The 23,851-nt window shown below is 41.9% G+C and overlaps 1 protein-coding gene across 1 annotated transcript in view; it reads left to right on the top strand.

The window, feature by feature from the left end:
• The first annotated feature begins 226 nt into the window (after nucleotides 1-226).
• BRCA2 (BRCA2 DNA repair associated) overlaps nucleotides 227-23,851 on the top strand; it is a 47,272-nt gene continuing 23,647 nt past the window's right edge. The window contains exons 1-12 of the mRNA XM_075562766.1: nucleotides 227-366; nucleotides 1,978-2,083; nucleotides 6,086-6,268; nucleotides 8,619-8,727; nucleotides 9,357-9,403; nucleotides 9,490-9,530; nucleotides 10,216-10,327; nucleotides 12,099-12,148; nucleotides 12,580-12,691; nucleotides 13,368-14,444; nucleotides 15,494-20,311; nucleotides 23,359-23,454. Coding sequence (XP_075418881.1) covers nucleotides 2,017-2,083; nucleotides 6,086-6,268; nucleotides 8,619-8,727; nucleotides 9,357-9,403; nucleotides 9,490-9,530; nucleotides 10,216-10,327; nucleotides 12,099-12,148; nucleotides 12,580-12,691; nucleotides 13,368-14,444; nucleotides 15,494-20,311; nucleotides 23,359-23,454 — 6,712 coding nt within the window. The 5' untranslated portion in view covers nucleotides 227-366; nucleotides 1,978-2,016. The remainder of the gene's footprint in view (nucleotides 367-1,977; nucleotides 2,084-6,085; nucleotides 6,269-8,618; nucleotides 8,728-9,356; nucleotides 9,404-9,489; nucleotides 9,531-10,215; nucleotides 10,328-12,098; nucleotides 12,149-12,579; nucleotides 12,692-13,367; nucleotides 14,445-15,493; nucleotides 20,312-23,358; nucleotides 23,455-23,851) is intronic.

Here is a 23,851-nt window from a genome sequence, read left to right as displayed (position 1 = left end):
TATAAAATAAAAATAAACACGCTCCTGAGGATCTGCGAAGGACACGTAGCCATTGATCCAGGACGCAACTCGGCCGCACAACGCCCGGCACCAGCAGGGGGCGCGCTCGCTCGGGACTGCGGCGCCTGGGCCCAGACTGACTTCCGGACGGCGCGCGCGGCCTGACTTCCGGGGGACGCGCACGCTGCGTACGGCGTCACGGCGGCTGCGCGTCCCGCACGCACAGAGCCGGCTTTGGGCGGGAAGATCTGAAGAGCGCGGCGGAGGCGCCGCCGCGGGCTTGGGTCGCGGGTCGCTGGGGAAGAAACCCGCGAGGCCTCGGCTTTGTCGTCTGCGGCGGCCGGGCCACCCGAGCCCCTGGAGTCGGTCAGTGACGGCGGGGCGTCACTTCAGCCCAAGGGTCCCCTCAGCCGGGGCGTCGGCGCCGAGCCTTGGGGGGTCTCCGTTGTCTGCTGACCCCGGGCCGGCCCTCAGGCACCCCAAAAGCGCCCCACCTAGGAGTCCCCAACTCGCAAACAACGTCGGGGTGAACCGGGGAAGGGGGCTTCACGAAGGTCGTGGGGAAACGGGATGAACCGCTCGGGGGAAGGGGTCTTCCCCCGACCCTCTGACGCCCCCTCGGGTTTGGGGCGAGGCCGCAGGTGGCGGGTGGGCAGGCGGCCCGGGGCCGCTCGTACGGGGCGCCCCGGAGCCAGGGAGACCGGGGACGTCCAGGGGACCGATGCCGCCACGCCTCCTCGGGGGGCCGGGAAGATGCGCGCAGCCCGAGGGAGGAGACGTGCCCGGCGCCGCGAGCCCCGGCGCTAGTTTGGGCGTTTAGGGTTGTGCTGCGCCAGCCCAGCACCCCCTCCCACGGCTCAGAGAGGCAAACGGGGCCATCGGTGGGTGCGTGCTGCTGGACCCCAAGGCAGGGCTCCGAATAGCCCCGGCCACCTGCCGCTTCCCCGGGTTGCCTGGGTTCCTGTGCCGAGCCGCAGCTTTCTCCTGCCTGCGGAGCGGCTGCTGGCAGCGTTTGAATCGCTGGCTCTGTGGTTAGCTCCCAACACCTCCCCAGCCCGGCTACTTAAACAAGGTCAGCAGGTAGCCACCACCAGCCGCTCCACCTGGGAAAGATGAAACTTTTCTGCTGGAGTCTCGGAAATCCACAGGGGCAGGGCTGGTTGAGTGACTGAAGAAGCTCTGGTGGCCCAGTGGTTAAGAACTGGGCTGTAGCAGAAAAGTCGGGGGTTTGAAACCACTCCCTGCTCTGTGAGAGAGAACTGATGCTCTGTCTGCCTCTAACAGCCTCTGAGAGGCAGGACTCCGCCCTATGTGTTTGCTGGGCGTCAGAATTGTCTGGTTGAGTGACAACTTAATTAAAATAAACTGACTTTGAATAGTTAGTTAAATGAGTTACAATGAACTCACATGGAAAATCCTGCTCTTAGGAGCTCTGTACTAGGCATTAAGATGGAGCTAATGACTAAAGGCTCCCTGCTGGCATAATGGTCAAGTGCTTGGCTGCTAACCGAAAGCTGACAGTTAAACACACACCCCTGTGTTAGGGAGAAAGGTCTGGCAATCTGCTTCCATAAAGATGAGTCTATTAAACTATGGGGCAGTTCTAATCTGTCCTATAAGGTTGCTGTGAGCTGGAATCAGTTCCAAAGTAACAGGCTTGGTTTAGTGGCCACTTAAATCCATTAAAGTCAACAGGCATTGTATCATAAAGTGATTAAAATGAACTCATTAGAAAATACTGTTCTTGAGTCATACCAGCCATGTCTCATTTGACTGATGATTGTATACTGGACTTGCCAACGGCACCGATGGCCACTGTATTGGATACCCAAATACAGAATATTTATTGACCCTAAAAATAGGACCAAGGTAAACAGCTAACTTTAAGCGAGTGTATCAGTGCTTCTGATTGTATGCAGAACACTCAATAAGAGCTATATGCCTCTGCAAAGCACATTTTGCTCTTCTCTTTTGCAGAATTATTCATCGAGAGTTGGAGTCATACTGTAGACAAAAATGCTGATTGGAACCAAAGAGAAGCCAACGTTTTTTGAGATTTTTAAAGCTCGATGTAGCAAAGCAGGTATGGACAGATTTTATATAATTTGATACACATGTCACTGAAAATGTTTTTAGAAAATATGACTGAAAGAAACTCGGTACTTAACCGTTTATTCCATATGGGACGATGCAGCCATGAAGCACATCCTCGTTGATAGCTAATAAGGTGCCAAGTACAGAAACACTTCATGGTAGATTAAGGAGTTCTGGCAGTGCTGTGGGTGAGTGGGGTGATAGGGTGCTAGCCACGAGGTCTACTCTGAGGGTGAAAGATGAGGCTGTGTGCTCCTGTAAAGAGTTACAGTCTGGAAACCCTTTGGAGGGTTGCTGTGAGTTAGAATCGACTCAGTGGCAGTGGGTTTGACAGTTACGGAGAATGTCCCCACCACCGTAGGAATAATTGTTTCTACAGTGTTGTTAAGGGCCCTGCGGATGCCCTAATTAAGCACTCAGCTGTTGACTCCTAAGCATAAGGCCAGCATTTCAAACCCACTAGTCACTTTGCAGAAGAAAGATGAGACCATCGGCTTACGTTGAGATTCATAGCCTGGGGAACCTGTGATGGCAGTTCTGCTCTGAGTTTCAGAGTCGAATTCGACTCCGTGACGATGCAAAAGCCTGAGTGCTTGGATAGCAGATGTTGAATTCTCGGCTGTTGAGGTCCAAGGTCAACAGTAGCTTTGTGGAAGAAAAGACATGGTGAGCTGTCCAGTAAAAATGACAGTTGAGAAAACCCTGGGGGGCAGTTCTCCTCTGTCACATAGGGTCACTGTGATTGGAATCAACTACAGTGCACCCAGCGACCAGCAAGTCCAAAGCACTGATAATCTTATTTTATGGTAGAGATTGTCAAAATGTCTTGACTCAATACTCTACACCCATAAGAAATATTTGGAAAAAAAACAACAAAAACAATTGGGAACCCAGAGAGCGTTTTTATATAATTTACTTGAAATAAACCTGTTTGATGAAAAATATTTTTTCAATACAACAGTAATAGTTACATTTACATTTTTGTAATTCTTGTCACAGTCTGACTAGAAAGTAGTTGAATTCTGATATTTGTTTCTGCATTTTAACTATTTTAAAGTTAGAACAACTTTAACATATTGTTTAAGTTGATATACAAGGAAGCTTCAGAAACTTCGTGGGAAAATGGAATTAAAGGATTTTCCATGTGTTTTTTGAACCCCTTTCATCTGAGGGAGTACCCCCCCAAAAAATCAGACTTTTTTTTTTTCAAAGCTATATATTTAATTATTTTTTACAAAACAACCTTATCACCTTTAAAGTACTCTCCATTACACTTAATACAGTTGCCAAATCTGTGATTCCATGCTTGGAAACATTTATCAAACTCATCTCTTTGGATGGCTGACAGCACCTCCATCGTTTTTTCCTTCCTCTCTTCGAACTCTTCAAATTGCTGTCCTTTCATGTCCCTCTTCATTCCCAGAAATAAAAAGAAGTCACAAGGAGACAGGTCGGGTGCATGGAGCGAGAGAGGCTTGCTGTTTTTTGCTAAAAACTGAGATGGCTGTGTGAGAAGATGCATTGTTATGGTGGCAAACCAGTCTCCCGTCTGCCACAAATCAGGCCTTTTTTGTTGCACACACTTAACGCAATTTTTTTCAGAAGCTCTGATGGGAAGCTTGATTTAACAGTCTAACCTGGTGGAACGAACTCCAAATGTACTATCCCCCTCATATCAAAAGTTAAAAGCATCGTCTTGATCTTTGATTTCACTTGATTAGCTTTTTTGGGGTGAGGTGACAGTGGCGTCTTCCAGTGGCTTGGTTGATGTTTGCTTTCAGGGTCATAAGAATAGCACCATGTCTCGTCACCAGTAATGACCTTGGGGAAAAAGTCTGGGCGCTGTTCTTTCAAAGCATGGCGTGTTTCCACTCGGTGATCTTTTTCCTGGTCAGAACCCAAGGCACAAATTTGACAGTGACCCTTCTAATTCCCACTGAGCCGAGCTCTAAGATTGTCTGGATAACTGTCCTATCTCTTCAGTGTTCCATTATCAGTCTTCGAGCACACGTGCACAGATTTTGTGGATATATTTGTCTGGAAAGTTGACACACATCCAGAAAGAGGTTTGTCTTCAATCGACATTTCACCTCTTTGAAACAAGAAAACCACTGTACACTTGAGTTTTTCCATAGCACTGTCCTTGTAAGCTGCATTCAGCATCACAACAATTTCTGTGGCATTTTTCCTGAGCAGGAAACAGAATTTCACAGCCTTTCTCTTAAATCAGCCATCACAAAAAACAAGGTTCTAACGAAATTGCTTTTATGAAACAAATGCACTGTGACCAGAGAGAAACCTTCCCAGGTGATGCCACTGGGTGCACTAACTCAGATTAAGTTGCTCTATGCTGGCCTAGAGGGAAAAATGCATAGTACGAAAGCTCTGCCCAGTGGAGCTTGTTTCCATTTGGGGGGGATTATTCCCTCATATATGAATATAATCCACCTTCCAGCTCAAACAGCTATATAGTTGTAAAAAGGAATAATTTAGTATCCTCTCATTAGTTGTGTTTATTTTTCTTTGATACTACATCAAAACTTGAGACAAGTGCTATCAATGAATTTTTGTACCTTGATTCTATTAAATTCCATTAGTCTTTCTTACACTTTGAATGCATCTTGCCCCCTCTATGTGATTTTTGTAACATTAAGTGTTGGCTATTGGTTATATATAAAATATGTGTAGAATTATCCAGACCATCCAAATGTTGGCATATGACTTTAAACAGTATATTAAAATTTTTATTTCTAGACCTCTAGTCTCATCAGAAAAGTCTTAAGATTGGGAAATTGTCAAGCTCCAGCAGTTGATACAAGTTTGTCAGATTTCCATCTGAAATCTCATGTTCATTCACTTTTGAAGAACAATGAAACTTTATTCATTTTTGAGAATAACTTGGTTCCGGACTCATCACATGTCTGGTTTTCTAGATGGCAATTGTGCTGTATTATGCAGTAGTGCCTCAAGCATACTGTTCATGTTGTTACAGAGAATATAAAAAAAGACATGCGAAAGGGGTTGGGCTGTAATAAAATTCATTTTTACTATTTCATTGAGTAAACTGGCCTTTTTCTTTTTTTTTTTTTTTTTTTCCATTTACAAGTGCATGGTAGGGACACGTAAATTGACGGCTAGTGTGGTTTGGAGCCACAGCCTTGACTCATGTCAAGATGCCAGCACTTTCACTCGCCATCGAGTTTGCATCAGTGCAAATGTCAGCGTGGTGAAAGGCAAATAATGCCGTCTTAGTTTCACTGTGAAAACTGATTTGACCTGTAGACCTCAGAAAAGGGCCTTGGGGACTGGTCCCCAAAGGGCCACACACCATACCTAGAGAGCCCCAACTTTACAGGATGGACAATAGAAATGGGGTTATTTCCCTCTAGCCACAAATCTTTGCCTCTGTCAAATCTTCACTTTCCTTATCTCCATGGCCATGCCACATGGGAAGTCTTTGTAATTATATGAATTGTGTGTATAGAATGTATTCTTATTGGGAATGGTTTTTCGTCCTGATTTATGAATATAAGATAAAAATAAAGCTAAAAGAGGCCAATAGAGCCAAGAGAAAAACTCTGGTGGCCTAATGGTTGCAAGTGGAGCTGTTGATCATGAGGTGAGCAGTTTGAAACCACCAATGGCTCTGCAGGAGAAAGTTGGGGCTTTCCACGCCCACAAACCGTTACAGTCTCAGAAACTCACAGGGGGTGGTTCCACCTTTTTCTATAGGGTCGCTATGAGTAGACATAGAATTAATGCCAATGCGTTGGTTTTGGTTTTTGGTGTAGCTGAGAGATTGCTCCTTGTAACTTTTGTGAATTCTTATTACTCCTGACTACAAAATTATAAGAGCGTGGATTCATAGTTTTGTTCATATTCCTCAACAAAAGCAGTTCACTGTCAAGTCAGCATTTTGATGATGGGTGATGATCTTTCTTGTGTCTGTGTCACTGACTAAAACCAAGATGGGATTTTTCTTTTCTGACAGACTTAGGACCAATTAGCCTTAATTGGTTTGAAGAACTTTCTTTAGAAGCACCACCATATAAATCTGAACCTGCAGAAGAATCCGAATATAAAATCAGCAGTTATGAACCAAACCACTTTAAGACACCACAAAGAAAACTTTATAACCCGTTGGCATCAACTCCAGTCATATTCAAAGATCAAGGTATAATGCCATGATTTTACCAGTCTCCTTTAAGATAATTATATAAGTTCAGAATATTATAATTTTCTAGATTAAGGTTTTTTTTTTACCAAGGGAAAAAAGCACTTTTTAATGTTGCTGAGGTGTGTTTCTGTAGGGTACCTCCAAGGTTAGATACCAAGGGAAAAAAGCACTTTTTAATGTTAAGCTGAGGTGTATTTCTGTAGGGTACCTCCAAGGTTAGAGAAGATTTGCTGTGGATATCTTTTGATTTGGCAGCACTTTTCCTGGCCTAAGTACCAGGTGTTGCCAAATAATTAAGTAACAGAATGTACATCTAGTCACTGAATTATTTGTTATCTACTGTATGTAAGAAATCTATTCTTTTTATACCCACAGTCATGACTCATTTAATGTCAGCAATTTGCCCTGTGAATTAGGATGCTATGTGATTTGAATGTAGTGCAAATACCGTGTTACACACAGGTTCATGAAGAAATTGAATTTTTCTATGAATTTGTTGATGCCCCCTCATGTGTGTATGCATGCATGCATTAATTACCCAGATTACAAACAAATTGCACTCCTAAGTCTTTACATTTAATTTGTTAAGTTGGAACAGGATGGTATGCTCCATATCTAATGCCAGTGAGTCAAATGTTTGTCTTATATAGTATATATTGTTACCTTTCTAAGGAGTCCTGGTGGTAAGTGGTGGATTGCGAACCACAAGGTCAGCAATTCAAGCCCACCAGCTGCTTTGTTGAGAAAGATGAATAAAAATTTACAGCCTCAGAAACTCTGTTGGGTCTATAAGTCCATGGCAGGTTGGTTTGGAATCAGACACAATGAAACATCTTTAACATATAATACAAGATAATAACAGTAATGTTTTTTATGTATTCTGTAGTGACTTTGGATAATAATAGGCTTTGTGGGGGTGGAGACTTCGGACAAGCTGCATGCGCATACAGCATTTTGCCAACAAATGCTCTGGTGTACATGACTACTGTTGCTCTCTTGTGAGGTGAACACAAGAGCTCTGGTGGCATGGTGCATATGCGTTAGACTGGATAACCACGGGATGAACAGTTCAAACCCACCAGCCACTCTATAGGAGAAAGACTAGGTAGAAAATCCCTGTATAGACTTAGGATCTTGGAAACCCAAAGAGGCAGTTCTACTCTGTTCTCTAGGGTCGTCAGATTTGACTCAGTGGCAGTGAGTTTGGTTTTAAGTTACTGAAGGTACTTGGTACACAGATGAGCACAGCACTTGGGTGCATGAAGGTGTGCCAAAAGACAAGTGTAAAAGGTACAGTAGGGGTTGAGACTCAGGAGAGAAGAAAGTCCTGGGATTGAATGCATGTGAGGGTTGTACCCTGAAGGAGGGCTGGGGTTGAGACGTGCTGGTGTGGCAGGGCAGAGGGAATAGCATGAAGGTGGATTGGCATTTGCTCAGGAGCTAGCAAGTCATTCCAGTGATGCATGTCTGGGAAGGGACCAATAAGCAAACACTAGCAGAAGGCTGTGGAGCAGAGAGGTCACTTGCAAATCTGTGCATACTACTTCCTGCTTCAAGCCTTTAATCCCCTATTTAATTTACCCATAATATGATTTAGAACCCCTCCATTGCCACTGAGTGCAGTCTATTTCAAACACCTTCTAGGACAGAACTGCCCCCTAGAGGTTCCAAGACTCATTCTGTATGGGAGCAGGCCACCTCATTTTCCTTCCTTACAGACCCTGCAGTTAGCAGTCCAAAGCTTAACCCAGTCTCCACCAGAGCTCCAAAGGACCTTTGTCATCTGGTCTCTCATTGCTTGCTTACTCTTCCATACTTCACACGTGTACCCTACCACTTACTATCCATGAGTACCAAACTCCTTGTAATTAATTGAAACCACCATATTCTCTGTCTGTTTGCACATCTTGTTAACTTCTGTCCACATATTTGACTTTGCTCTATCCCTGCCTGTACTCACTGAGTTTGAAGGTGGCATTTGTAAGCAGCTGTAGTGTGATATGTTCTATGAAGGAAGAAATTCATGGTGTTAGGAAGTATACGCAAAGGAGCCCTGGTGGTGCCAGCGGTTAAGACTCAGTAACAGGACACACCAGCTTCTGGGTGTTGCAGATGTGTTCTTCCCTCCTGGAGGCAGGAACTGGAGGTGGATCGCATCACCCAAGGGGTAGAAGAGGCAGACATTCCTTAGGGAAGCCAGCAAAGTGAAAACCCCTCTTCTGACTGAACCCCGGCCCCACCATGCTTTCTCCTTCCCAGTACCCAGGAGGCTTTTGTTTTCATGCTTCCCGAGAAAGAAAATCCCACAACATGTATGTCATCATGGAATTATTGTACTGTGTTTCAGGAAAAGAGACTGCCAACAGTAAGCAGAGAAGTCGCCTCTCAAAGAGGGCTAGAGTGGATCCAGCAAAAGATGTTACCAGCCCACCTCCAGATTCTTGCCTTAGTGGAAGGTCTGACTAACCTACTCTGTTAAAATCACTACCGAAAACTTTTTCCGCCTAGAGGCGGGTATTTCTCTGTGTGGTACTCATCTTCCAGAAATGCATCTGATTTCCTGCCAATATTTTGGTTGTGTCTGATAAGAGGATCTTCTATTGTGAAATGATTTAAGTTCAGACCTTTCATAGGAAGGTCTTGTTTTCTCATAGTGTTGAATTGGTTTTCTGTACATTATTTTATGTGACAATTATAATGCTCTAAATATCTGGAATGAAATACCAGTTTAAACTTTACTTGTGCGTTTTAACTCATTCAATAAGAAAACAGTACTTTTCAAGTTTATATTCATTTTACCTAGTTTTTAAATCTTAAAAATCCACTCTTGAAAGTTGATTTGTGAGGGTTCTTTATTTATGCATTGCTTTCCATAGGCATTTAACATTGCTGAGTGATTACATAATTCTTTGAGTTTCTTGTATTTTTTTTTTAAAAAGGTAAAATCATTTTTAAAAAAATGAAATCCTACCATCATATGACTGAATCCCTTCAGAATCCTCAGATTGTGAACTAGTGCTTTTAGGTGTTGGCCATTGCTGGTGTCTGTGAAGTAACCTGACATTCTTGTCTTATTTTGTTACAGTCCTCTTCTGCGAGCCGCACATGTGACACCGCAGAGAGCAAAGTCCGGTATGAGCAGAAACAAGGCTTACTGTTCTTGGAGTACTGGGAACTGTAATACATATAGAACTTAACAATATTTTCTTCCCCTCCAGTGGTATGTGGAAATCTGTTTCATACACCAAAGCTTCTGAAGGTAAACATTTTGCTCCTTTTTGAGGTGGGGTCAATGAGAATTTGACAGCAGGGAGCCTAGATTGGATCTCCAGCCACAGCACCTCATGGCCAGCCACCACTTACCCGACAGTGGAGGCGCCCCTCCCTGTTTGGAGATGTAGTGCTTCCAGAATGAGAAAGCCTCAGGAGAAAAGCCCAGCAGTCCACTTCCAAGCCATCAGCCTTTGAACACCCTATGGATCACCCTGGCTCACGTGTATAATCCATGGGGTCCACTAGGAGCCCAGGACCGACTGGTTGGCAGCTAATAGCAGCACAGTCCCTTTGCTCTGAGAGCCACAGACTGATGTGATCTATACCTAGCTCACCGCCCACCAGGGCATTCACTCAGTGCCACATGGGGGGCGGAAATAGTGGAAAACACCCTTAATCAGTGCATTTGCATGAAGTAAATATTGGAGCCTGCTGTAGTGCTCTGTTGCTGTCACGTTGATCCTGACTCAGTGAGTCCATGTGTGCAGAGTCGAGCAGCTGCATTGGGTTTTCCAGGCTGTGACCTTTCAGAAACACATCTCACAAGTTTTAAAACATGAAAGCTTTAAAGTGAAATGACTTACAGATAATGGTAACTTGGAATAGTACCCCTTTATCCGTGGGTGTATGTTAGACATATGCATGTATTTAATAAACTATTTCATTTCCAGGGCCAGACACCAAAACGTATTTCTGAGAGTCTAGGAGCAGAAGTGGACCCAGATATGTCTTGGTCAAGTTCTTTAGCCACACCACCAACCCTTAGCTCTACTGTGCTAATAGGTAATACTAGCAAATGAATGTTGTGTAGGGAAAAATAGATAATATTGATAAGTTGTCATCTAATACTTCTAGGAGTGTTTTTTAAAGGAAACTCTGAAATGAAATATTAGACACTTTTTGATATATGGGTTAGTATTGCAGAATAATTTTATTTCTTCTGGATGGGGAAATCATAAGAACAGTGGTTTTCTGTAGGCATCAAGCATTAAGCTTTACTATGTGTCTATAATCTGAAAGAGCTTTATATATACCCATTTACCTACACAGTTAAGCACCTAGGCGCCAACATTTGATGTGAAATTGTGAATTTTTCTTACCAGTCATTTGTACTTTGGGCATTAATAAGTGCTCTGCCTGAATCTGTTCCACAGGTCTACATTACCAGTAGTACTAACTTGAAATCTTAAATATCACCATCAAAGTCATACAAGCATGGGCTTGTCTAAAATGTTTGTTTTGTGGAACTTTGGTGTGAGTTATAAATACGCATCTGTATGTATTAATGTACATACATGTATCTGTGTGCATAGCTTGTACGCAAATCGTAAGTTCAAATTAATTTTTACAACCAGAATTTAATTGTTTTTTATGTTATTTTGTTTATTCTAGTAGGCGTATACAAGGGGGCTTCAAAAAGCTTTGGGGAACATTCCATAATCTTTTGGTTCTAATTTTTCCACCAATTTTCAGAAGCCACCTTTGTGTACTTTTTGATTCCTCTTTTGCAGAGAGTGAAATTGCGGTATTTTGTGCTTCTGATGAAATAATATGGCAGAAGTATTGGGCAGAGTAGAAAGGGTTTAATGCGGGGTCTGCCTTGTTGCCTGAGTAAATGCTGATGGCTCTGAGGCTAAGGTCTTGACCGCACAACCTCATCTGCTTTTTCAAAGTCCTTGTTGACAGGGTTGCCTTCAAAGCAGATCACCAAACTCCTCTTCCTGTGTTTTCCAACTGTTTTATTGTGACTTGGGGGAAAGTTACTAGTGTGGATTGGCTTCCCTTCAGCAGCTAATGCACATCTTGTTTCATGCCGTTCATTGATTACAGTCCCGCAGGGTAACAGTACTTGCCCTAGTTTCTCTCAGTCTTGCCTTTTTGTCTGTCTCCTGTCCCTTCCTGCCTGTGCACTGTTCCCCTGAGTAAATGCTGCCATTTTGATCCTGGGGGGTTGGTTAGTCTTAGGAGTACACACACCATAGCTCCCTAGTAATAATGTTTACCTCATTGGCCTATGTACAGTTTTTTGGTTGAAGGAGCCCTGTTCATGTGGTGTGTTGAGTGTGGGGCTGTTAACTGAAAGGTTGGCAGTTCAGATCCATCAGCTGTTCCATAGAAGGATAAGACAGTATGTTCCCATGGGGTTTGCAGTCTCAGATGCCCTAGGGAGCGGTTCTACTCTGTCTTAAAGGGTCACGATAGACTTAATGACAGTGAGTTAGATTGTTTGCTTGACCCAAAAGCTGAGCTACAGGGTGAATTCAGTTCCAGACCACAGGCTCAGGCACACTCAGCTTCTTATCTCTTTAGGAGTAATGCTAAGGAAGTGAGCATAGCTCATTCTCTCTGTTGGTTGGGCTTTCTGGGATCACTTTAGTTTGTTCAAGTATGTCATTTAATCTGTTAGCATATTGACTCTTATTGATGTCTGGCTGAAAATACATATTTGCTTATTCCATTTAGTAAAAATGTATTAACTTTAGGATGCAATATATAATCCAGGATGTAATATGTAATACGGTACATTGATTTTGTTGGGTTCTTTTTTTAACAGCCAGAGAGCAGGAAGTATCTGAACGTGTGTTTCCAAGCGATGCTACTGTTGTAAGTACATATGCCAGCTTGGCCCTACTATTGAAATTCCTTCTAGTTTTAGATTCTCTGGATAAATTAATCATCATGCAGTTTTCCTTTACTAAGGCATGATTATCCAAACCTTGGAGAAAGTCTCTAAATATGAACCTATGTGTGGTTTTTTTTTAGACTTCCCGTGATATTTGGCTATCTGTGTTTAAGTATAAGTTGAATATCTAGAAGAAGAAAGACTTCATGGAAAAATTTAATTAAATAATAGAATTGTTTCAGGAACTTTTACATTTTCACCCCACCCCACCATATCGGTGTGCGTGTGTCTGCATGTGTATACTTACTTTCATACACACACACATGCCCCTTGAGATTCATGCATCTATTTTATTTTTAATTGTCACAGTTTGAGTTTTTACATTACTGATTTTAAAATATAATTTTTGCAGGCATCAAAGGAGTTTATTTCTAGCCATAATGAAAGTCTGAAGAAAAATGATTGGCTTATCCCTTCTGGTTCAGACAATGAAAATAAAAACCAAAGGGAAGTGATAAGTTATGGTAAGTCTCTGTGTTTAGTTGAAATGTTGCTTTTGGTAGATATAATTGAAGTGTATTGCTCCTCTCTACTTGAAGGGAAACTGTGTGTGTTGTCCTGATTACAAAACTAGTGATTTTATCTCAGGGCATAGAGAGTAGGCAACACTATCCAAGGTTCTGTTGTGACTGAATAATTTCAAGGCCTTCAAAAATGAATAAGACTTACCTTAAGTTATAATTAGAAAATCAATATGAGTGTCAATACACCAAGAGTCTTATCTGCCAGGTCATGAGAAGATTGGTGTGTGTTTATGCTTGTGTAAATGTGCAGGATTAGGAATCTGCGTGTGTGTGTGTGTGTGTGTATGTTTGTGTGATGCCACGCACTCATCTATTTTTGTGTGTATAAAATCAAATTGTACTGTCAGTCATCAAGGCCCACAAAATGTATTTGAAACATCTGGCTTGATGAATCTTAGAATATTGTACATATATAGTAAGATAAGGTGAATTTGAACTTTGCATATTAAAAGGTAAGGTAAGTTGAACTTTGTAGATCTAGAGCAGAAAGCATTTTCAAGGTTGACATGAATAAAGACTACTGGGTAACCTAGAATCAATAGGAAGCGAGCATAAATTTTATGGTTGTACTTTTAGATATATTTTCTTCCTGTGTTTCTGTTTCAAATTTTAACAGACTTGGAAGAAACGCTAGGGAATGTATATGGTGATGTGAATAGCCATCAAGACCATTCTGGAAGATCAGTGTCGAATGTCATTGACGAAGAAGTTGCCGATATTTCTGAAGAAGATAGTTTTTCATTATGTGTTCGTAAATATAAAACAGGAAAGCTACAGAAAATAAAAACTAGAAAGACTAGGGGGAAAATGTTCAATAAAACAAAAGCTGGTGACTGTGAAGAAGCTGAACCACAACTGCACGGAAGGAAACATTTACTTTCATTTGAAATGGAACCCAGTGACAGTGATCCCTGTGATTCATCTGGGCTAGCTCAGGAGCCCACTGGGGGCGCAATTGAAGCATGCTCCCAAGAGCTCAGAGCCTCTCCGGCCTCGGGATGGCCTCAGCCAATGCTCTCAGGTCTAAATGGAACTCGGATGACAAAAATGCTTTTCCTGCCAGATCCTTCCTTTGACCAGAAGGATCTGGGGAAAGACCTAATGGGCACCCAGAAAGGTTGTGCCACCTTGGGCACTGCAGAAAACTCTCCACCACACCTTTCAAATCTACAAGACACAGAGGAGGTGCTGAACGAGGACCCAGTATTAAAGGAGAGCAATAAAGAGAGGTGTCTGGGCTCCCATCAAGACGTCATTCTCCCAGCAGAGCCAACAGTATCTGGAACATCTCCAATCACGTCTCTTCAGAGGAGCAAAAAGTTGGTTTGCAGCATACAAGAATCACCTAAAGAGACTTCTGGAGCAGCTTCCTCAGGTTATGTGACTGATCCAAGCTTCCGAGAAAAGCCTGGAGCCTCTGCAGGTGGCCTCGGAGCAGACATTCACTGCTCCCAAAAAGAGGGTCCTTTGTGTGCAAGCTCAGCTGCTAGCAGAAGCTGCCCAGCCACCACCAGGCCTGCTTCTGCAATTTTAAAGAGTGCAGGTTTAATATCCACGCTGAAACAGAAAACAAGGAAGTTTGTTTATTCTGTAAGTCACGAGACAGCCTATCCAGAAGAACAAATACAGAGAGATGAAGACCCAGAGCCACCTCACTGTCCAGCCCAAGTCGGAGCACCATGCAGCATTCCAGGTGCTCATTCGGGGACCTAGACATTATGGGGGGTGACACATTCATCTGTGACTAAGCAGATCTCCTTTCCTTCATCCTTTTTTTGGTAGCTTTTTTTGTTTCTGTAATTATGTATTATCAATCTTAGGTAATATCTATCTACATTATTGTTTTGGCTTTTAATTGCCAAGGTCCAAAATCAATTTGTTCCAATCTGCCAGATTAGCCGCTCAGGTGTAACATTCACTCTGGGCGCAGAATATGAGAGGCATACACATCAAAAGTTTGGCTACTCAATTCCTGCTTTTCCTTTTTTTAATTGTGGTCAAATTTACTGATTTTATATGCAAAAAAATGTATCGACTACATTTGTTTAGTAATGGTCATCAATTAAGAATTTTGAATTGTTAATAGAAAGGTTCAGAGGCTTGAGAAATTAACATAACAAAGCAGTTTAACTCAGTTGGCTTTGTTCTTAACATGAAAGCCAGAATTAACTAAAGCAAATGGTTATTGTTTCAGCTTCTTTGCTCTGCCTCACTTTTCTATTTCCTATGATTGGAAAAAGTACTGGTAACATAGCAGGTTAAGTGTTGAGCTTCCAACGGCAAGGTCAGCAGTTTATACCCACTAGCTGTTCTGAGAGACAAAGATGAAACTGCTCCCATTAAATACAGCCTTGGAACCCTTATATTGGGGTCACAATGAGTCAGAATCTACTTGACAGCCATGTGTTTGGTTTGGGATTTGCTTATAACTCAAATTAACAGTGAACTTATTTTCTAATAAAATAACAGTTTAATATACATTAGCTAGCCACTTCCTTAAACTCCATACTGATTTTGAATGAATTAATAACATGGTTACAAAAAAAAATACTAATTCAAATTTATCTTCAGCTGGAAAATACAATAGTTTCAAAATTGAGAGTGTTAGAATTCTTTGTTTCTGTATCCACTGATTCCTTTTTAGTAATTCCCATTTTAGTCCCTACCTTCTTCATTGAAAATGATTTTGTGAATGTGATTAACGATAGATTTTATGTTGCCCCTTTCTATCTTTCTGCTTAGATTCATTGCATTCTCCTGTCAAAAGAAATAATTTACAGAGTCGTCCAGAAGAACCTACTTTGTCCAGCTGTGTTGGTCCAATCCTGAGAAAAAGTTCCAATCATGAAAGCAGTTCTACTAATAAAATAATATCTCAGGATCTCAATGACAAAGAAATAGAACTTAATACCGAAGAGCTAGAATCATTTATCACCACAGAAAGTGACTCTTTGTCACGCCTGCAAGAAAGTTATTGTGAAGAAGATCCCAAAAGTGACCGAAGAATTTCCAATGTAAGAGAAATGGTCTTGGCTGCATCATGTCGCCCTGCGATAGAATGTGGTAGTGTTCACCTTCACTCCCAGGAAAGCTTTCTGCATGACTGTAACACCAGCACTCTGATTTTGACTCCTAGCCCCAAGGAGCCTCTGTCAAGTTCAACTATGATTTCTAGAGAAAGCAAACATAATATTAGTGAAGCCACGCTTATATTAACTAAAAATTTCCTCATAGAAAAAAATCAAGAAATAAGCATTTTAAATGATAATTCTCAAATAATTCAGCTGTCACCACCTGAAAAGTACTTGAAAGTAACATCACCTTCTTTGAATTTTCAATTTGACCAAAATACAAATGCCACGGCAATCCCTAAAGACCAAGAAGAAATTACTTTCACATCAGAGGTAACTGTTTGCTCAAATTCTGAAGAACTATTCCCAGAGAACAAGGATGACTTTGTCTTTCAAGTGACGCGTGAAGAGAACATGGCTGTGTTAGAAGATGCTAAGGAACACCGTGAGACGAGTGTCAGCTGTGTCAAAGAACCTGTACCCAAGCACCCCACTGTGGTAACATATTCAGACGTGGATGCCAAACAGGAACTCCAACACCTGGCTCCACAAGATTCCAACTTATTAAATATAGGCCTTAATCTCACAGAGGAGGCTAGGAAGAGTGAAAAGCAGTATCTAAAAATGACTCTGAGTCAGGATTCGAAAACAGACCTCTCCTTGGAGAAAGCTAGGAAATGTAGCAGAGATGTTGATGATGACGACAGCTGTGCAGGACTCTCATATCCAATTTCAAATTTCGATTTTGGAGGTGGCTTCAGAACAGCTTCTAACAAGGAGATAAAACTGTCTGAGCACCACATTAAGAAAAGCAAGGCACTCTTCAAAGACATTGAGGAGCAGTATCCGAAGAGTTTGGCTTATGTTGAGGTTGTAGACACCTTGCTGTTAGATAATCAAAAGAAAGGCAAACCTCATGCCTGGGACCCACAAACAGTTAATATTGCATCTGGGCATGCAGAGGACCATGAAAAAAGTCATACCATTCCTTTTACTTTATCGTTAAAGCAAGATTTGTATTCAAATCATAATTTAACACCTAGCCAAAAGGCAGAAATCACAGAACTTTCTACTATCTTGGAACAATCAGGAAGCCAATTTGAATTTACACAATTTGGAAAACCAGACCACAGGATAGAAAATCATACATCTGAAAAATGTGAAAACCAAGTGACTATCTCGAATCACGTTTCTGAGGGTAGGAAAGATGTAGATGTTGGTGCCCCAACCAATGCCCCACTTACCAAAAAGGTAGACGGCAGCAAGAAATCAAATGGCTCCATTGAAGACAAACCAAAGATGGCCTGCTTGCTGAAAAATGACTGTAATAAAAGTACTTCTGGGTATTTAGCACCTAAAGTAGAGTTTACAGGCTTTTGTTCTGCTCTTGGCACAAAAATTAATGTTTCCAGTGAAGCCTTGCAAAGTGTTCGGAGTTTGTTCAGTGACATTGAGGACACTTCTGCAGAAGGGGATCCCCAAAGTTTCTCTCCAAGCAAGCACTCTTCTGTTCTACTGTCCAAGAGAAAGTATCTCAACAATGATGAAGATGTGAATATGAAGTGCCATTTGATATTACAAAACAATATGGAATTGACTACTGGCATTTTTGTTGAAGGAAACACTAGAGATTGGAAGAGAAACATAGAAAATGAAGAAAACAAATGTACCGGTGCTAGGAGAAATACCTCTAGCTCAGGAAAGTCTGCTGACAGTGATTCAAGTAAAACCGACGCTCCTGGTATTTATAAAGATGAAAGTGGTTCCCTAAGTACTACTGGTCAGCACAATGTGCATCTAAAATTATCTAGTCAGCTTATAAAGGAAGGAAACAATGAGAAAGAAGACTTGTCAGATTTAACATGTTTGGAAGTTGTAAAACCTGGAGAAATAGTTTGTGTTGATACTCAAGCTAAAGACCAGGCAACTAATAAAATGAGACAAAATGTGAAAGATTTTGACATGTGTAATTTACCCTTTCAGACTGCAAGTGGGAAAAATATCAGAGTCTCCAAAGAATCATTTAAAAAAGTTGCAAATTTGTTTAGAGAAAAAAGTGCAGAAGAAGAATTGAGTACCTTTTCAGATCTTTTTGACTCTGAATTGCCCTCTGGCACAAATATGGACAAATCAGATTCTGAGAACAAAAAGATGGTTAAAAACAACGTACAAAAAGGAAATGACCCAACTGGTATTGAAAATAAATTGCTGGTTCTCCACCAACAACCCAAATGTGAAATTGGAAAGACCAGAGAACCCGCCATGTTGGGTTTTCATACAGCTAGTGGGAAAAAAGTAAAAATTGCTAAGGAATCTTTAGACAAGGTGAAAAATCTATTTGATGAGAAGCAAGATGATACAAGTAAAATCTTCAGTTTTCACTCCCAAGGGGCAAAGACACTAGAGGAGACAGGGGAATGTACTGAAGGGCTTCAATTAGAGACCGTTGAGGTAACAACCCTCCCAAAGTCTGAAGAAATGGAGAATCTGCTAGATGATAATGAGAGAAACTTTGTTCACAATGAGACTACAGGACTCTTAACTGAACCTCTCGATAGACACACTGAAAGTCTTAAAACATCCAGTAGTATTTCTTTGAAAGTTGAAGTACATCAAAATTTAGAAAAAGAAACTGCAAAAAGTCCTACAATGTGTTGCACTGCCAGTGAAAATCCAGCTTTCGCATTTTGCACAGGTCGTGGTAGGAAAATTTCTGTGAGTCAGGCATCACTGTTTGACGCCAAAAAATGGCTTCGAGAAGGAGAATTGGAAGATCAACCAGTAGACATAAGTACTGCTAAGGCCATTTGTTTAAAAGAGTGCCCTCAAGATTGGGTAGGAAATCTTCCATATGGAAGTAGTTCAGATCCTGTCATAACAGAAAACGACAAGCAAAATTTAAGTTACTTAAGTAACAACTATTCATACAGTTTTGATTTTTGTCATTCTAGTGAAGTACATAATAAATCAGGATCTCTCTCAAAAAATAAAATTGACTGCTCTGGTATCGTGCCAGTTATGAAGAATGTCAGAACTAGGAAATACACTACTAGTATCTCAGAAATAACGCCTGCCAGAAGAACAAGCACACCTCCACAAACTGTAAATGAAAATGTTTGTGTGCAGAAACTCAGGACTGACGCTCCATGCAAAAGTGAAAATGCAGCCATTGGATTTGCCATGTCTGGTTCCAGTGATTTTGAAGTAGGGCTGCCTGCATTCAGTACAGCAAGTGGCAAAAGAGTCTCCGTTTCACGCAAGGCAGTAGAAAGAGCTAGGGAGATACTTGCAGACAACAGCAGTGAGGTGGTTAAACCAAACACGGAGAGACAATCAGACAGTTACAAGACAAGAATTGTAGGAGGCTCCTGCTGTAGAGCATTAGATGATTCAGAAGATGATGTTTTCCCTAGCAGTCTAGATGGTGACGGTGGCACTGTACATAAGGTTTTGGATGCTGCTCAAAGTGAACAAAGTTCACAACATAACCTGCACATGTCTGCATTGGTTAGGGTTCCTGAGCTACCACCTGGTCAGGTTAATGGGAAAATGTCTGGTGTGTGTAAATTTAGTATCGGGACACTTCCCAAGTCAACCTCTTCAAATGTTTGTGGGATTTTTAGCACCGCAAGTGGAAAATCTGTACAGGTGTCAGATGCTTCATTACGAAAGGCAAGACAGGTGTTTTCAGAGATAGAAAATCGTTCTGAGCATAATGTTTCCAAAGCATCCTTTAAAAGTAGTGAAGAACATTCAAACAAGTTCACAGGAGACAAAAACAATGGCATACACACCAAAGCCAAATCACCACCACCCCCAAAAAGCTTTCCTTCAAAGTTGCTGAATTTATCTTCTGCTTCTGGTTTTAGTACAGCAAGTGGAAAGCAGGTTTTAATTTCTGAAAGTGCCTTAAACAAAGTTAAGGGAATGTTGGAGGAGTTTGACCTAATCACAGCTGAATATAATCCTCATTCACCTCCATTTATATCAGCTGCATCAGATATACTCCCACTGCCTTGCATTGAGAACATCCCCAAAGAACCCGTGAACTCCAAAGAAGTGAGAAAAACCTATGATACAGAATTCCAGTTGTTAAACATTGGAAGTGGTTCTTCAGAAAGCACTCATCCTCTCCAAGATGAAGAGTCACCGGTGGAAACCAAAGTATCCCTTGTTGAGAAGAGTCATCTTTTGGGAAAAGCACAGACTTTCCCTAGACAAGTAAAAATGAAAATTGAAAATGCCCCAACTTTTTCTAACATTCCCATAAAAAAATCCGTGGAAGTTACTTCTGCTTGCTCTAAAGATCCAGGTTATTTTGAAACAGAAGCAGTAGAGATTGCCAAAGCTTTTATGGAAGATGATGAACTAACAGACTTGGAACTGCCAAGTCATGCCAAACATTCTCAGTTTACCTGCGCAAAACCCAAGGAAACAGTTGTATTGAATTCAAGAACTGGGAAAAGAAGAAATACACTTGTCTCAGCTGGTAAGTTTCCCACCCTCTACCCTTTGGTTTGCAAATCAGTAAAAACTGAAGACCTGGTATGCTAGCTAGCAGTTAAAGAACAAAGGCCTAGGAATCTCCTGAAAGCTAGCTGATGGAAAGCCGGTAGCTCACAACAGAATAGTGTTCAACATAGAGCTGAAGGTGAACTTCTTAGAGAGCCACTCGAAACATGGGGGCTGTCCCTGACTCATGACGTAACATAAAACAAGGCATTATCTAGTGCTGGGCCTTCAGTGTGATTTTTTGGTGCCCTTGAATCCACTGTTAACCAGTTTGTGTTGATCCATCTTAAGGTTTCCCTTGTTTTCATTGGCCCTCCTGTCTACCAAACGTGATGTCCTTTTCTAGCAATTGGTTGTTCTTGATGGCATGTCCAAAGAGCATCACTCATGTAGTTTCACCATCCTGTCTTCTAAGGACCAGACAGCTTAAAACCTTAAATACCTGCCTCCTTCTAAGATGCCATAGACTCTTACCAGAAGTCTCTTGACCAGTCCCGTCATATTACAGAGAAACCGATGCCAATCAGTTCATTCCTCCACTTGATACCTTTGCCAAGTTAGCCTGGCAGGTGCAGTTTTACTTAGGTGTTATCCAGGTCAAAGAACTGATCTGTATTAGAAGCAGTACAGCCAGAATATTCCTTAGAAATGAGAATGGCAACACTTTGTCTCACTTTGGACATGTTATTAAGAGGACCCTGAAGAAGACTATTATGCTGGGTAAAGTAAGAATCAGTGAAAAAGAGGGAACCCCTCAGTGAGGTGGACTGACCCGGGGGGCTGAAGCCGCTATGATTGTGCAGACGAGCCGTGTTGTACTGCTGTATGTGGGTTCACACCTAATAGTACTCTAAGCTGAGTTTCCTCTGAGAGCACAATGGCAAGTTTATAAAGCTCACCATCAACTTCTGTTCTCTAGAACAGAATTTGAAATAAAGAAGTGGATTGGTCTGGCAGGAGGAGTGGGGGTGAGGAGCAAACACCTCATCCTTCAAAGTGTTCTCAAAGGCATCTTGACTTAATTTTTCCTCAGTACTGTTAAATGGAAAACTCGTTACCACACCAATACAGCACTTAGCTTAATCGGGTCTCGTTATTTGGACTTTATAGATCTTTAAACAGTTGGATCACCTACCACCCGATAAAAGCCTTTCATGAAAAGTTTTACTCATTAAACTCTAAATCCACTCCCTGTAATAAGCATAAGAAAGAAAAGTGCTTGTCTCATGTATTAATCTCAGTAGGACATGAACACTTATGATCTAAGTTAGGGTTCCATTTTATTCTCAGCTTTTATAGCGTGATTAAGCTAGAGGTGTTCATTTTGCTATTTTTATGTAATTTGGTCATTCAAAGAATCTGTTCTCAGTGACTCACTCAGAGGCCTGGCAGTGGCTCTCAACCCCTTTGGAGGTCGAACAACCTTTTCTTTTCCTTTTTTTTTTTTACATTTTATTAGGGGCTCATACAACTCTTATCACAATCCATACATATACATACATCAGTTATATAAAGCACATCCGTACATTCTTTGCCCTAATCATTTTCAAAGCATTTGCTCTCCACTTAAGCCCTTTGCATCAGGTCCTCTTTTGTTTTCTTCCTCCCTCCCTGCTCCCCCCTCCCTCACGAGCCCTTGTTAATTTATAGATTGTTATTTTGTCATATCTTGCCCTATCCGGAGTCTCCCTTCCCCCTCTTCTCTGCCATCCGTCTCCCAGGGAGGAGGTCACATGTGGATCCTTGTAATCAGTTCCCCCTTTCCAACCCACTCACCCTCTACTCTCCCAGTATCGCCCCTCACACCCCTGGTCCTGAAGGTATCCACCCTGGATTCCCTGTGCCTCCAGCTCCCATATGTACCAGTGTACATCCTCTGCCCTATCCAGTCCTGCAAGGTAGAATTCGGATCATGGTAGTTGGAGGGGAGGAAGCATCCAGGATCTGGGGGAAAGCTGTGTTCTTCATCAGTACTACATTGCACCCTGACTGGCCCATCTTTCCTAAACCCCTCTATGAGGGGATCTCCAGTGGCCGACACATGGGCTTTGGGTCTCCACTCTGCACTTCCCCCTTCATTCACTATGGTATTTTTTTTTTTTGGATGATGCCTTATACCTGGTCCCTTTGGCACCTCGTGATCGCACAGGCTGGTGAGCTTCCATGTGGGCTTTATTGCTTCTGAGCTAGATGGCTGCTTGTTCACCTTCAAGCCTTTAAGACCCCAGACACTATCTCTTGATAGCCAGGCACCATCAGCTTTCTTCGCCACATTTGCTTATGCACCCGTTTGTATTTGGCGATTGTATCATGGAGGTGTGCAGCCAATGATCTGATTTTTTCGAACAACCTTTTCAGAGGAGTCGCCCAATTCATAACAGTAACAAAATGACAGTGATGAAGTAGCAATGAAAATAAGTTTATGGTTGGGGTCACCACCACTTAAGGCACGGTATGAAAGGGCCGTGGCCTGAGGAAGGTGAGAACCACTGCTTGAAAGTGCTGTTCAGGGGTCTCAGATCTCCAGTCTTGGTTATCAGCCAAGCATTCGACCTTTGGGCCACCCACTGTTTATCCCTAGATCCTAGTAAATATTTTAAGTGATCACAAGGTACTAGAAATTAAAGTGATATTTTAAAATAGAAATTCCCTTTCAGAAAATGGTCACTGTGCAAATTGTAATTATTATGTATTTTTTAGCTTAATAAGTGGTAGTGCTTTAATTTTTAAGACGACTGTAGTCCAGGTTGGCACAAATTGGGAGGTGCTCAATTGCTGACCTAAAGTTCGGTGGTTCACACTCCCCTGGTGCACCTCGGAGGACAGGCCTGAATAGGAGGTTTTGAAAAGTCACAGCCCTGAAAGTCCTGTGGAGCAGCTCCACCCTGTCCACAGGCGGCACTGTGAGTTGGAGTCAACGGAACAGTAAGTAACAATGACAGGCTTTTAAAAATGAAATGGCTATTAATTGCTTTCTCTTTTTAAAAAATATTACTTGCTTTAAAAACGAAAAATTTTTTATAGGAGAACCTCCAACCAAACGAAGCTTGTTAAATGAATTTGATAGGATAGCAGAAAAACAAGAGAAGTCCCTACAAGCTTCAAAATGCACTCCAGATGGTAAAGTTTGCCCGTTATCCTTACCTCTCCCCTGCCTAGAGGTCGGCTGCATGGTATTCATGAAGTTATCTTTCTCATCGCTTTTGGGTGTACGTGTAATTGGAAAATATGTTAACTGCCTTGTAGTTTAATTATTGAACTTAAATCTTGCCTGCCTTCTTAAGTGAACTTTCTTTGTAATGCCTAGTAGAGCCCAAAGTTACTCCACAAGAAGATGTGAAGTGCTTCTAAAATAATGACATTTGGGGATTATTTTTGTGTAAAGCTAGTGTAGTAAAAGCCTGGATCCTAGAAACCAGGCAAGCTTTCGGCCCCCACCACTGACCAAACCCCTCTTCCCTGAGCAGACCCCGAAAATTCCTTCTGTCGCCACAGGTGCCACCACACGTCACACCAG

This window comes from Tenrec ecaudatus, chromosome 11 (genome assembly GCF_050624435.1).
Source record: "Tenrec ecaudatus isolate mTenEca1 chromosome 11, mTenEca1.hap1, whole genome shotgun sequence".
Lineage (NCBI taxonomy): Eukaryota > Metazoa > Chordata > Mammalia > Afrosoricida > Tenrecidae > Tenrec > Tenrec ecaudatus.
The sequence above is the reverse complement of the archived record's forward strand: the minus strand, read 5'-3'. Positions and strand labels throughout refer to the sequence as shown.